Below are 16,024 nucleotides of genomic sequence, written 5' to 3' on the forward strand. Positions count from 1 at the left end.
TTAGTGCTTGATTAAATTTTTTTTTTTTATTTCATGCCTATCAGCAAATGCGTACGGTAAATGTGTACATCTGAACTCGTCGGAACGCGCTTAACGAGCTACCGACACTTGTGTCGAAGACATGTCGCGAGTCTTTCCAAATCCATTGAGGTTCGAAAGCCCAAAGTGGCAAGTCTGAAGTCTTTATAAAGTTAAAATATAATGATGATGATGTTCTTCAGCACCGGAGAACCACTTGTACGGAAGATGGTACTATTCATGACGCCTACGACGAGACTGAAAGCACATGTGTCTTTTGACAGCGGTTCTATAAGTGAGCTGACATTTAAGCTAATTTAGATTCTGTGGTCCGTATTGCATCGTAAAATCAGTACAGTATGTCGTGGCAATAAATGAAAACCCTCTGTAAGCTAGAAGCCAGTAAAGAGAAGGCTTTGGCTTGGACAGGGTTGTTAGAGGGAGTGAAAGAATGTTGGACCTTTCGACTTATTTCTGGAGGAAGAGTACTTCTTCCATTCTCTGCGTGTGCACTCCAGAGTCAGACTCTCTCGGTAGGTTAGCCTGGTTCACTCATTTTCCTGGAGCTTCCCGTAAGCACATCGCACTAAAGATCCAGGTTATATGTCAACCTGAACTGAAGCAACACGTAGGTAACGTTAGAAGAACAGCAGACGCTGGATCTTTACAGGAACAGGCTCTGAAAACACACACAAAAAAGGGAGATCATGGCAAGAAGAAGCGCACTCTCTCAGGTTTAGGCAAACGGCTATGGAGTGAAAAGTGAAATGCGGAATCTTGAGCCTGTAGGACTTGTGAATCGGCATCCCATCATGCCGCATTACGGGACCGTTCCACCATTTTAGCTCCTTGTTTTCATGCTACGATCGCCTCCGTACGCCGCGTGAGCTTAAAGAGGGCGGTTTCATTGGGGTTTTCGGACTCGCCGTGCTCAAACGTGAATTCGAAGGAGAAGGGTGAACTCGTAAAACAAGCGGCATAATGACCACAATGACCATTTCCAGACATCTTTCGTGAGGTCTGGTGTGTAGCGCGAGTGTCTACAAGTAGTCAGAACCTTGAGGTCTGTAAGAAGCCGAAACGTGATACCGCAGTCATTCAAACCATTGGATTTTCTCTTCAATTTGTTCACCTGACAATTCCCTGCTACGATCCAGCTCGAAGACATCATACAACGGCTACTCGCCAAGGAGCGCCGAAGGCTAGGATGTGCTTCCTCCAAGACGTGTAAACGCACCGCGAGGAAAGCGCTATCCGCTCTCTTTCACGTACATGTGCTCGGAGATGACCGCGGTTGGCTATGTAGCTGTGATTGACGGGGCAGAGAGAGTACGCCATCCCTCCCACGCAGACAGCACGGCCAATCTGCCTCCCGTGACTCTCGGATACGAAGAGCTGTGGCATCAGCAGGATTTCCTTTTTCCATAGAAGCATGAATTTAAGCATTGAATGACGATTTGAATAATGTAAGAGCACACTATTCGATACAGTTAATATTCCATACACATGACCTTTAATTATCATGAATAAAAACTTGCCGAGTCATCTATTAAACACGCGCTGGTTTTATCGCTGTTCCTTTATCCATCGGGGAAGTGGAAGAGACCGTTGTGCCATGGTCTGGGGGGAAACCTTCTACCTTTTGGTTAATTAAGCATTCACGAGAACACACCAAGTTTAACCAAGTATATTACATTTATATTAGATCTCAAAGAATGACATGAAATATCATTCAAATCTAATTTCTGATTTATTTATTTTTTTCCCTAATTTTCCTCACTGTTCTGATGCCAATGATAAGGGATGGATTTTTATATATATATATTTTTTTTCTCTATTTTTCTTTATTTGTTTGTTTTCAATTAAAATGCAGTTTGCTAGGTAGATTTTAAAGAGCCCAACCAATCATCACAGCCTGTAAGAAATTAAGGATACAACCTTAATACCCACTGAACAGCAGAGAATGGCTATATAGTGTAGAAAATACAATTTCCAGAGGTAATTACAGTAGTCTTTAGTTTTGTTTTGTGGTTTTTTTTTAAACCACGGTTGTGAGAGTTTATTATAACACGACAATAAAGTAGCTTCCAACCATAATGACTCCAACACTTTGTTTATATTAAGACTTGTCTTCTCGCTAGATTGGCTATCTTGAATGACCGGCATTCCCATCACGTCCCTATTCCGCCTGAAAACTTTTTGATCACGCTGTTCGGCATCTTAAGCACAAATTTATTTCTCCTTCACTTACATGTCTTGTTAATATTCACCATGTGCTTTGAATGTGAACATTTTATATAGGCGTCAAGCTCCCGACACACACACACACACACACACACACACTGCTTTCCACTGTCTTTCATCCAACCTTGCGTTATTTTTATTTTACTCCATTAATATAGGTGCTCTGCACTTTTGTCTGTCGTGCAGTAGTGAGTTCCTCCCATTCTTCTTTGCATATTCCCTCCTCGTCCCCACGTGAGGTATTGTTCCTGCCCAAATTTAAACACTACAGCATTCAGGATCCCTGCAGAGGCTCTGTGTACCCGGGCCCGCAAAGTGCTTGCAGCCATAACTACATGAATTGCTTTTAATTGCTTGGTATAGCTGCATCATCTTAGTTGAGATTATGCCTGATTGATACTGGAAGGCAATTGTAAGCGTGGAGGATGGGATTAAGTGCCTATTGAAGTGACTTTAGCTCCTTTACACAACAAAGGGAGAAAGGAGAATACATTACCCCCCCCCCCCCCCCCCCCCCCCTCCTCCATTTCATCTAAAGCCCACTGCTCCCCTGTCCACCTTTTTCCTTTTCCTCACAACGCCCCCCTTTCCCTGGATGGAAAAGGAGCACAATCTACCGATATTATTCCTCTAAGGGCAATGAGAAGGAACAGCCAGACGAGTACTGTTCCTAGCTATAATTAGCTATATGTGATCCCAATTATTTGGCCCATTCATTAGCGCTAATTGTTTGAGCAACCTGACCTAAAGAACAAATAATTAAAACGTGTGTGCGCCCTGATTGCAACTACTGGTGTGTGTGATAAAATGTGTTGGAAGGAGCTGAAGTAATAAAGCTGAAGCGTTTTTCATTAGGCAGTAAGCACTGTGAAACAGAAATCTTGGCTCTCGAAGGCAGGACTTTGGCCGTTTAGATTAGCAACGCTACTGTTCGCTGCTAGCGAGCCGTGCTTCCAGGTGTGATTAGCTGAAAGTGTTGTGCGGATTTGTTGTGTTGTCCAGACTCTCGTTATTTTCCGGGACTTTGTAATCCCTTACCGTTTCTGTCTCTTTGAGCATCGAGACCCTAAATAGATTTTATGCAGCTAGAGCTGTTAAGCCTTTGTGTATTCGTATTAAAGGAGAACAATTGGCTGTGGTGTTGTGGGTGATAAAGGCGCTCAAAGCGCGGGTCAGCAGCACTCGTCCACTTGAATGGGGGGCTTAAAGGAAAACAAACTTTGTCATTGTGTTCAACGTATCGGAAGGAAGGACATGGATACAGATAGCATCTGTTCTTGCTTTCACTGAAACAAGTTTAGAAACAAGTACCACACCTCATACGAACAAGGTTCAAAACTATATGCCGTTTGATTGATTTTGATTTTGATTATCTTTCCATTTGTTTTTGTTTGTGTGTACAGGATAGCCCAGAGGCTGATGGGGGCAGCATGGCAGCAGGTAGGTTGGCGAGCCCACCATACCCCTGGCGCATCTCTGAAATACATCCCGCGGCGAGCCGTCCTCTACGTACCAGGCAACGACGAGCGCAAACTCAGGAAGCTCACCTCGCTGAGCGTCGACTGTGCCGTCCTCGACTGCGAGGACGGCGTCGCGCTTAACAAGAAGGTACCCGCTACACCGTTCTTCCTTCAGTATTCCTGCATCCACCTGACTCCATGGCACTCGAAATCCAAATCCTTTACACACCCCCACCCACCCCCCTAACATTCAGCCAGGTGCTAGCGCTTAATCACACAGCGTAAAACTAGCTAAGCACCACGCTTAAAACAAGCACATTTCCTTCCCATTATGTCATCATAAAGGCAAGAAATGCCCCCTATCACATCCTCTTGAAACAAGGTGCCCACTTCACACTGGGATATCAGCAGGAAGTCCGCAGATGCAGCAGGTTAAAAGCGTTCTCGACCCGCCCACGCGGCCTGCCAATTGGCCCTGTTTTGCCTTGCCATGAAATTGTGATTGGAGCTCAGGATCAAGAGGCTGGAGGAAAGAAGTCTCCTAACAATGCTTTTTAAAGTCGTGATAATAAAGATGATTGATATGGCCGGAGGCTGTTCCCGATTGAGAGAGGTCAGCTGTGTGACCCTTTAGGGGGATAAAAAAGTGATTGGGCTCAATGTTTTTGCAACACCGTCTTATTTCTCGAACGGTGCTAAGTGGAAAAGGGGTTTCAAAGGAAAATGTCACAGAAAATAATACTAGTTTAACATTCTCGCATCTTTTGTGTCGCCTCGATCGCGTCTTAATCCAGCCTTCGACAGCCGGTGAAAGTTTGGGCTTTGGGTGTTTTGATAGAAACGCGCACCAGGATACCGTTGTCTCGGCGCACGTGCCGGTAAGAACAAAACCCCTTCATGCGACGGTTCAGATACAGTGTTGCTGTTGGAGAAGAGTAATGCCGCTGCCGGATGAAAAGATCCTTCAGATCATCGTGTCATCTGCTTCAGGATTATCCTGCTGAAGAAGAATAAGGCAAGGTGATCGGAGCAGAGGAAATTAGCACGTGTTTTGGCAAGCCTGATCGAATAACTCTCGCTACTCTGGATAAACATGCTCACGGCACCCCCCGAAACACACCGTTCGTACCGAACGGAGGCCGTCGAGTAATCCTATTACTCCTCAGCTTTCTGATCGTTTAAATCTGCCGAGGTTACAAAAGCACTTACAACCCGCAGAACAAGTCGGAGTCTAGTTGAAAAACCATATGTTCGCTTTAAAGACTCTGGCGCGGTACAGTGAAGGCTGGATTCCATCATTTATTTGTTAGCGCGCTAGCGTGTAACGTAAAAGCGAGTTATTAACTCGATAATAAGAAAGCACGTCACTCGGCGGCTCCCTCTCCTTCGCTCCCAGTCTCTCGGCCGTTTTATCCGTCCTGGCAATCGCGAATCTGTGGGAGTCGTCGTGTACAGACGCTTTATTTCTGTGCCACTGAACGACACGTCTTCCTGCAGCCCAGCTGTGCTCGTGAGTGACGGAGAAATTAACGCCCTGCAACAACTGCATGACGGATTGACGTCTTTTAACGTTCAGACATGTTTGTCGGGCTGTTTACACGGTAATTTTGTCAGTGTAGCGCCGCACGACAACACCGTTTATCAGTGTACGAATATGTTTAACGGTTAGTAAATGAGAGATTATTTTGTGCTTGAGCTGCATGTAGTCTGTAGCCAGTACCCATTCACCCCTGTGTGCCCCGATGTCAGATGACAGATGCTACACGGTCTGCCCGGACATTTCAGCTTATACGCTCACGCTGTGGAGCACGGAGAGCGTTCGGTCCTCTCCTTGTGCATCTAGCTGATGGTTACACTTGTCCTATCTGTGAGAGAGACTTTGTTGTTCTGTTTATGTAGTGTTCGAGATGCCCTATAGACTGGCGCACAGTTTGGAGCGTTCGGCCCAGCGGCTTCTCTTCTAGTCTGCCTCCCGTCTCCCCGCGGCCATCTCGCTCCATGCTCCCCTCCTAATCCCTGCAAGTTTGGAGCTAATGAACTAACTGCTGAGCTGCCGCCACGGCGCGTAGTCCCAAACTATACTGTACTTCACACCCGATTTATTCTCCAGATGGCAAGACTACGCAGCCCTGCCGGGAGGGACCACCTCTTCCACTGGAGTGTGAAAGTGGACGGATGTTGTTTTCATACCCTATCTGATCAGCTCCAAGCTCCGCAAAATCCCCCAGCTCCGTGCTCCAGCTAACCGGCATGGCTGAGGCTTAATGAGAGAGAGGTTGTGTGAGAGCACATCTCTGCTCTCGTTTCATCCGAGGTTAGTATGTCACTGGTTCAGCCTCCCGCCTCAGCTGATCCGCTCAATAACAGCTGGCAAGGAGGGGTGACGCTTGAAACAGTTCACTTTCTGACCAATCTCTCTTTCTGTTTATTCACCTCCCTTCTTTATTTGCTTCTTTCCTCCATCGCTCTATGTATTTTATGCCAAACAGACACAGAATAACTTTTTTTTTTTTTTTTTTTTTTTTTTTTAATCTTCCCCTCTTCTGTGTCTCTTGATCAGGAATGCACACAAATAATTCATTAAGCAACAGTGCCACGTGTCGTTTTTGCAGGCCAGACGCTCTCGTATACCGCTTCCGTCTTGTGTCGAGTAAGGATAGTTACCGAGTAATGATTTTTAGCCTTATAGACACTGCTTTTTATCTTCTATAGCATTTAACTCGTACTCATTGAGTGCGAGATGTTTTTAAGAGGTATATCTATACCCCTCATATCATACTCGGTCTGGTATTGTGCTACATTTTGGCCACTGCACACAGAAAGACGAGAAGCAGGGTGCTGTTCGGTGGGTGTTTATCAGCTGTGTATTCAGCCCACTAGCATTTTCTCTTGTTTGACATGAACTGCCATGACATGCAGAGAGCTTGTTTGTGTTCAGCCTGGCTGCTTCTGTGGTAGTCCTGCTGGTGGCAGCAGATGAATGGTTTGAGCAGTGAGTGGAATGGCAGTCCGTGTTTATCTGTTCTACTGTACGGCGTATGGTGTATAAGGGACGACTCCGTCTTATTCTTTCATGTTGCTAATTCCCAACCCTACACACTGACCGTTAGGGATATAGGGATTTTTTTTTTCTGTCTTTTAGGGTACTGTGCTTGGCCAGGAGCGCAATGAATGTCTTTCATTTGACAAGTCAGACTCAATAATACTCTATTCTAGTCTTGGATTTCGCGCAGTTCTTATTTGAAAGTGTAATATTTTGGCTTCCTGTCATTCCCCCCCCCATTTTAGCATAATTTATGCAGTGAACTGTTATATGATATACAGCCTTGAAAAGCAGTGCATGGATGTAGTGTTCAGTTCAAAGAGCAGCTGCTGGTTTTGGCCAGTGGACGGCTTGTGAGTGTGTGTGTGTGTGTGTGTGTGTGTGTGTGTGTGTGTGTGTGAGAGAGAGTGTGTGTGTGTGTGTGTGTGTCTGTGAGAGAGAGAGTGTGTGTAGTTTCATACGCTGCTGTATGAGGCTCGTTTCTCTCTCTGTGAGTTGGTTGGTTGCTGCGCTGCTCGGAGTGGGAGGCTGAGGAGAGACCGTCTCCGGAGATCAGGCCTGTGTCACTCGAGCAGAGACTCCTCGCTGTTCTTCTCACAGTACAGGCCAGAACAGCACAGAGGTGCAACAAAAATCACTCGGCTGCCAAGAACCACAAACGAGGATTCCAGGCTTTGACCCAAAAAGCGGAACCTCGGCTCCAACAAGCCTAGAAAAGTTGATGTCTGCCAGAACGTACCCGTCACTCAATTCTAAAAAAGTCATGTCATGTGTGTATACATACAGATGGGTGACAAATTAAATTTTATATATATATATATATATATATATATATATATATATATATATATATATATATATATATATATATATATATATATATATATATATATATATATATAGTGTGTGTGCGTGCGTATAAATGTGTGTATGTATGTATGTGTGTGTGTGTATATATACATATATAATGTATATGTGTATGTATATATATGTGTATGTATATGTGTATGTGTATATATATGTATATGTGTGTGTATGTATATGTGTATGTGTATATATATGTATATGTGTATGTATGTATATGTGTATATATATAATATGTATGTGTGTGTGTGTATAAATATATCAAACGTGCTTTATTCGTCAGGCGTCATTCAATGTCCTAGGTTCTAGAAGTCTCTGGAAGTGTACTGAATCGGACATCACCGTTCTCCCAAAAGATATATTCTCTCAGCTTTGATGATGGAGAACGGTGTCTGATTGGTCACTCTCCCATAGGCGTTCAGTTGAGTTCAGATCAGGTGACTGTGAAGGCTATAGCATATCATTTACATCATTTTCATGCACATCAAACCGTTCAGTGCCCTCATGCGCTGTTGGTGGGGGCGGGGTCATCCTGGAAAACAGCACTCCCATCAGGTTAGAATGACGTTTCATCATTTAATGAGGACATTGAATCGGAATAATAATGTTTTGATTTGCAGTGATGCTTTGCTCTGAGTGCCAGCACAATGCCCACCCAGCATAACCCAGCCTCCGGTTTCTCCTCTGTAACACGTCTGTGTGTGTGTATACACAAGTCTGTGTAAGTCTGGGTGTCATGCCTTTTATCTTGGGTATTTGTGCAGTAATGGGTGAATAGGAAAGTCCCAAATGTCTCATTAAGACAGCAAAGGTTGCCGGAGTATTATTGCACTCCGCTGGCTGAGTGAACCCGGTGAACTTCTGTGTTCTAATGATGGGGTCAGTGCACTATTTGTAACACAGTAATATCGAATCATAAAGACATTTTTCATGTCTCTTAAATGTAATGAAAATGGCATGCAGCTGTCCAGTATGATGATGAATTCGGAGCGAGATTCAGATTGAATCCATATGAGAGCCTTATGGCTGGACTTTAATGGGCAAGTCAGTACAGGGAGCTCACTTTTCCTACAGTGTCACTCGGGAATAGATGAGTAGTGTGCATGCCTCACATCGCTGTGGAACTGTAAACTCATCATCAGTGTTTAATGCCTGTAACTTGACTGTAATGGGATATGCGTAAAGTGACCGCTATGCGGACGTGATATGTAGTTTAATCCAGAAAGAATGTCGTCCAGCCTGGAGCGATCTAAGGCTATGCCTATGTGTGGTATGGAAAGCGCGTTAAAGTGCATGGGTATAGAACGCATAACCAGGTTGAGTGTGTGGGAGAAAGGTGAAGGCTTACTGTCGATGTTTTACAGTATATGCTGTTCATTTTCATAAAGTTTCTCTCCGTATGATTTGTGTAAGATGTTCAGTGTGTAAATCCATCTTTACCCATCTCATTTATTAAGTTACCGAGGTTGGTCTAATCTCCTCTTACTTGGCAAAGAGATGCTGAAATAACTCTAACTATGCATCTTTATAGTTGTTTCACTTTTAGTTTTTCGTCATCTGAATATCCGAAAATAAACGGGACGAGATGAGGGTGATCGGTTAGACTGCTGTAAGGAATAGTCTCACCCTTTTATTCCCCAAAGTTTGAGGTCACTGGATAAAACTGACCGGTTTGTACGGTATATCAAATTTGCTGTTGATTTAGATTAACAAAAGTCATGGCTAAACTTCACTGAAACAAGCTTCAGGAGAAATTCTGCTAGAATCTTGCTTTACCTCACTGGAATTTTGGATGGTAAAGTCGAAGAAGTCCTAGAAGGAAACCGTATTTCCTAGAAGCAATTATAATTCTCTGTGGTTTCAGTCTTTAAGTGATTTGGCTAAAATAAGTACGACTCAGTATTTCAGAAAGGTCACTATGTTACACGGCTTCTTCCGTGGCATCAGGTGTGTGTAACCCTAACGGCTTTAAAATGGAAAGCAGGCAAATGCCAGCACCTGTATAATGTAGCTTTTAAAGGCCATGCAAGCTTTCATGAGTGCTCTCAACATTTCTTTCAGGTTCATTTATCTTATAGCCTCATGGTATGCACAGGATTATCTTCAGGAACTCCAGAGAAGTGCGTCATAGAATCCATTGAGAATGATTCAGGTTATAGAATACATTCACTGACTCAGATTATAGAATACATTCAGACTGATTCAGATTTTAGAATACATTTATTGATTCAGATTATCGAATACATTCAGGCTGATTCAGATTATCAAATACATTTATTGATTCAGATTATCGAATACATTTATTGATTCAGATTATCGAATACATTTATTGATTCAGATTATAGAATACGTTCAGGCTGATTCAGATTGTGGAATACGTTCAGACTGATTCAGATTATCGAACACATTTATTGATTCAGATTATCGAACACATTTATTGATTCAGATTATCGAACACATTTATTGATTCAGATTATCGAATACGTTCACTGATTCAGATTATCGAACATGTTGAGAATGATTCAGATTGTAGAATACATTGAGGTTGATTTCAAACTGTAGAATTCATTTCAGATTGTAGAATACATTCTATTTAAGTCGTATTGACACCCAGTGCTGTGAAAGTATTGAACAGGGTTTGCAGTAATCAGGCCTGGGCTACGTCTGGTCCATCTGAACCCCATTATGAATGCAGTTTCATAGATTTGCACACAGCACCAGTTGGTATTGGATAACTCTTTTGCTTCAATAAATAATATTATCATTTAAAAAAAAAAAAAATTTAAATGTATTTTGTCATTACTCACACTTCCTTTGTTTTATCCTGGATTGTGTTTTAATTTTTGAAACCGTTTAGTACGAGACGTACTCACAAAGAAAAGAAGAAATCGGGAAATACTTTTTCACAGCACTGTACAATATATCTGCATTCACGTGGAAGAAGAGGAGAAGTGATGCTGCGTCAGCTCCCGGTTCTTATACGGAACCAGCACACAGACTGTTGTGTGTTTCCCTTTATTGTGGCTTGGGTCTCTAATAATACTGCATTTGTTTCTTGACCAGTAGTAGATCTTATTGGGGTCTTGAGATTTATTTGTAATCCTCTGTAATTATGTGGGCACACCACTAGATTTTATTATATCCACTAGCGGCAAACTATTAAAGCCGTCTCGCTCCTCCAGATTCAGGCAAACATCACAAAATACTGGGACTTCTCTCAGCCTCATTATCAGATTACACTGAGCTGGTTTTGTTGGCAGTGCCAGTGCACATGTAGGAGTGTGAGATAGATAGATAGATAGATAGATAGATAGATAGATAGATAGATAGATAGATAGATAGATAATATAAGCTCTGTAGTTCTGTTCTGTAGTCTTACACTGTGTCCTGCTCATGGGGAACTGGACAAATTCAGAATGAATAGATGATTTAAATGCAGGATCTGTTGGGTGTTCGGCCGGGGCAGGGCTGCAGACGCCTTTCGTGTGACATGTCAAAGCCGAGCCATGGGGCGTTGTTCTTCTAGACATCACACCTGGAATACACCGGCATCTCTGCCCTGCTCATCCCTTCACCTCACGTTCAGTGGCGTTGTAAATGTATAAGCTTGTTGAGAGACGCCAGGTATAAAAGACAAAAAAAAAAAAAAAAAAAAAAAAAAAAAGAACCAATGACTTGTTTCAAAGAACTTCCCCTTGACCTGAGAATGATTAATTGCGTAATTGAAACACATCGGTAATGCCTTTTTAAGTTGTGGCCTGGAAAACGAATATCCGCACACGTTGAATATTAGATCGACGGTTTCAATTATTTCAAATGATTTAAGATGTTTAGATCGATAGATAAGACTCTGTTTATCTGCCTTACAGCAGGTTTTCATCATCAAACGTTTGCGCCGTTCGCCTTGCCGCGTCGATCGATTTGATTGATTGTTTAAACAGATCATTAAAGTCATTAAATGTCGGTTATTAGCATAAACTCTGCAAAGTATTACACCGTGTGCGTCTGTGTTTGAAATAAAAGAGCGATTTCCTGCCTTTCGCTCAGACACCTTTCCCAGACGTAACTGAATAATCCAGACATGGAGTTCCTTTTTTTGACACATCACTCTGCAGGAGTCCAGATTCTGAAGCTCTCAATACATGAAGGAGCTGGCCTTTTTTTTTTAACTAGAGGTCAGCATCTCCAGACTTGAAAGTTCATCCTTTGTTTTGAGCGTTTTGTGGACATGCTGTCATAACTCAGTGTCAGGCTTTAATGATGGGCTTGATGGAAGGAATCAAAGTTCTCTGAAACCTGGGCTTCTCCGGGCCACTCTGTGGGATGCTGGGTGATTGGGGAGCTCGCTTTGAAGCAACTTGTTGGATGGAGATCCATTAATGTAAAACATTTCAGTTTTCAAAGTGCTTTATTCAAGCGCGGAGTCGCTCGGCCCCTCAGGAGCTGAAACGTTCTCAAGAATGTTCTGTCTGTCAGTTTACTCTGAAAAGAGGTGAGTTAACTGGCCTTCTTCCCACTGATGGAAAATCAAATATTACTCTGTCTAGAGCGTCTTTTCTCAGAAGGAGGAAAGGAGGGGGAGCTGTCATGACTTCTGTTACATGCAGGATTCCTGCAGCATTAGTGTATTTAATAAATCCTACCAATTATTTGTAGTCTCATGTCATGCTTGTTTGGAGACCACATCATCGTGCTTCTCAACACGTTTTTCTTTTTTCTTTTTCGCATTATGTAAAAGACGATGAGGGTGAAGTGTTTAAAAGGGATTATGCTGTGAAGCCGTTATATAGCTGGTAATTTCATGCTTTACAGTCTTTCTTGCGTTACCTTTTGTGTTTTCCTCCGGATTGCCTAACAGACAGTCTGGAGCAGTAATTGAAAAATACGCAATGACTATAAGGACACCTTTTTAATTGCAATAACACCTCGTTAAAGATTACAATAAACGTATTCTCGTGTGCTTTAATTTATTCCTCACAGCAAATTAGTGGTTAGTTTCTCGCTGTGCTTTCCGCGAAATCGGGTATTTATTTATTTATTTATTTATTTATTTATTTATTTATTTATTTTTCCGTGACGCTATGTCTTGCTGATGTTTAGCCAAACAGCAATTCTTGCCATATTTAACACATTCTTTAGTCTCTCGAGAATGCATGGAGGTTAGTACTCGGTTGTACGCAGGGGTGAATAAAATAAAAGTTTAAAAAATAATAATAGTAATAAAAAAAATAAAAAAAAAGTTGCTACTTTTTAAAATGTACTCAAAAAAAGTGACTGATTTAAATTGAAGTCAGTCATGTTTACATGAGCAAAATAGATTTTTTATTATTCGTCTTTTTTTTTTTCTTTTTTTTTTTTTTTAATAAAATGTTGTTTTTTTATTTTTGTTTTGTTGTAAAGCAACTAGGCCATTTTGCCTGAAAAACATTACTGAATCTGAAATTTCACTTGCTGCCAATTCGATTATGTTATGCTACTGGAATCAATGCTAGTCTACCTGACCATTAGCAAAAAAAACAAACACGTTTTGGGTTTTTTAGTTTTTGTTTTTTTTTAAATATAGCAGGTTGATGATTAACAAATTTGCAAAGCTTACCTCAGCATGCTTTTTCTAATTAGATTTAATATACGCTGTGCCTCCTAGGCCCAGGACACACTTCATTTTATACAAAGCTTTGCTTATTCTAGTATATTAAAACATTTGACTGCAGTAGGTCCTGGGGCGCTTGTCGTCAAATTTAACACCGCAGTCTGGTGGTTTATGAATATTTAAACACACGGGTAGCTAAAGTATTAACTACATGATGATGTATGAGAGGGTCACGGCTAGTTGCGAATTGGTATGTTTTTCTACATTGGTGAACTGGATTTAATGCTAAAATGACTCGGTCATTGTCCAGATGAGAGAAGAAGAGTCCTGCGAAGGTCTACATTAAGTACAAGTATTCAATTTCAGTAACACTCGATAGCAAGGTTTTTATTTTTTAACGTGCTACGTTAGGATGATTCATCAGCTCCTAGATGGCCTGGCGATAAATCACCACATTATACCGTACCTCAGCGCTTCAGAGCTCTAATTTAATATGCTTCGGTCCAGGCAAAATCTAGTTTTAATACAATTAGCCGTTATATTTAATAATAAGGGAGAGATTTATTTTGATCTGAGCTTATTCTGTGAGGTTGTGTGTGTTCTCATGCATGTGTGGTATGAAGCCTTTTGACCTCTTCATTCAAACTGTATTAACTTGCAAGTGCCGCACACTCCCTGCTTTCTTTCAGCTGCTCCAGCCCTTGCTTCCCTCCATCTAAGGAACCGGGCTAATCACCAACAGACCCTGTAGGCCTCCTCGTGCTCCCAGCCCTCCTCAGATCTAACCTGACATCTCCTAAGCTACTGTTTCCTCACACTACACAGCTTGGACCAGACTTCCCTCTGGACAGAGCTGCTTGTTTGGAAGTACTTTTACTTCCTGTTCTCTCTGCTTTGCTCTGCTCTTCAGCCACATCTGTTTTGAATTTGTTGGCATGTGCTGGTGTGTCACTGTTTGGATCTAGTGCTGGGATTTACCTTTTGATTCTTTGTCCCCTCCCTCCTTGCACTTACAGAATGTGTGTGTGTGTGTGTGTGTGTGTGTGTGTGTGTGTGTGAGACCTCTTCTGGAGTAATGTGTTAGGATGCTGGGACTTGCGCTTTATGGTCTTAAGTGCATTTGCTCCATTGAGGATGATCCCTCTTACTGGGATTTGCTCTGCTCTGTAATTCCAGGCGCCAGACGCCATTTCTTCTATAAATTCTCCAAAATGTCAGCCATAGACGTGTCTCGCTTAATCCGTGCATACGAACAATGTCTGTTAATACTAATGTTTTCATTTTTTATTTGTTTAGCTTTTTTAAAATTCCAGACAGTTTTTACACCTAATGATCACTGATTAATATTGAGGGGCATGCTGGATTAGTGGTTAGCACGTTTACGTCGCACTTCCGGGGTAGGGGGTTCGATTCCCGTCTCCACCCTGTGTGCGCGGAGCTTGCGTGCGCTTCAGGCGTTTCCCCCGGGTACTCCGGCTTTCTCCGCCAGTCCGAAGACGTGCGCCGTAGGCTGATTTACGTGTCTAAATTGTCCGTAGTGTGTGAATGGGTGTGAGACTCTGTCCTGTCCAGGGTGTCCCCTACCTTGTGCCCCGAGTTCCCTGGATTAGGCTCCCTGCAACCCTGTGTAGGGTAAGTGGTACAGAAAAGGGAGGGATGGATGGATGGATGGATGGACGGACGAATGATCAATATTTGTTTTCCATTGAAGTGCAGAGTTTAAAAATAATGTTCCAGCATGTGTACCTCACTTATTTCCACCATTGTTAATGTTTTGGAAATTTCTGAATGCCCAATTTAGTTTTGTATAACATCGTTGTTCTGGCAAGACTGACATGTCTATTATAGATAAACATGGCCCCTTATGGTCAAATAAAATAAATTGCTGCAGAATCATTTGCTAAGAATAGGAAAATTGTGTATTTCTCAATCCAGTCTTCAATTTCAAGCCATTATGTTTGTATTATGTTACTGTACGCTGCAGTTACATGGCCACTCATTCACGTCGCATACGTGTTGCATCCCCCATGCAGGCAGAGGCGCGGGAAACGATCCCGAAGATGCTGGCGGAGCTGAATCTGGGGCACACTGAGAAATGTGTGCGGGTGAACTCGGTGTCCAGTGGCCTGACCGACACTGATCTGGAGGTCATTCTACAGGCAGAGGTCCTGCCCCCGGCACTCATGCTGCCGAAGGTGGAGGACACCGAGGAAATACAGTGGGTGAGTGAAGAACCCTGTTCGACACCAGCGCTCAAGATTTCTTGAGGATGAATATACCAGCCGGGATTAGATAAGATAGGTTTGGATAAATGCCCACTTGCATAAGTACGTACAGCTTCACATCTTCTAAAAATGCTAAATCGCCATCTCCTCACGTAAAACTTCATTTCAAAGTTTACACCCATTTTCCAAAAATGTTTATGTGGACTGTTTGCCATACAGTTCCCTGCACGAGTCGTTACTATAGAAACGATGACGTATTAAAGTACCGGAACGAGTGCAAACCTAATAGTCTGAACTGTTCTGAAAATTAATCGGCACCTTCTCAGAGTAGCGCATTGAGCAGCACTGTGGTATAACTGAGAAGAATACTGGACATCCTCCCAACCCTGATTATAAAATCGGTACTTGTAATGCTTTGTGGCTTCACCCCCATTTAAAACCTGCATGCTAATGCAGATGTTCGACTATGCTGATAGACCACGGTGCCATAATATGAAAAATGAAGACCTAAAAATAACCATTACATTTCCCCTACCATCTTTTAAAGCACGTTACATGCGAGTGCTCCGTGTACTGTATA

The 16,024-nt window shown here is 42.5% G+C and overlaps 1 protein-coding gene across 2 annotated transcripts in view; it reads left to right on the forward strand.

Annotated features, from left to right (window-relative positions):
• The window catches only part of clybl (citrate lyase beta like), a 67,873-nt gene that overhangs the window by 38,964 nt on the left and 12,885 nt on the right, over positions 1 to 16,024 (forward strand). The window contains exons 2-3 of one of the 2 annotated variants that reach the window (XM_017470804.3): positions 3,666 to 3,870; positions 15,253 to 15,441. In XM_017470804.3, the coding sequence (XP_017326293.1) occupies positions 3,666 to 3,870; positions 15,253 to 15,441 (394 nt within the window). The remainder of the gene's footprint in view (positions 1 to 3,665; positions 3,871 to 15,252; positions 15,442 to 16,024) is intronic. The other variant, XM_017470806.3, reaches the window with a different exon arrangement.

Source organism: Ictalurus punctatus, chromosome 6 (genome assembly GCF_001660625.3).
Source record: "Ictalurus punctatus breed USDA103 chromosome 6, Coco_2.0, whole genome shotgun sequence".
Taxonomy (NCBI): Eukaryota; Metazoa; Chordata; class Actinopteri; order Siluriformes; family Ictaluridae; genus Ictalurus; species Ictalurus punctatus.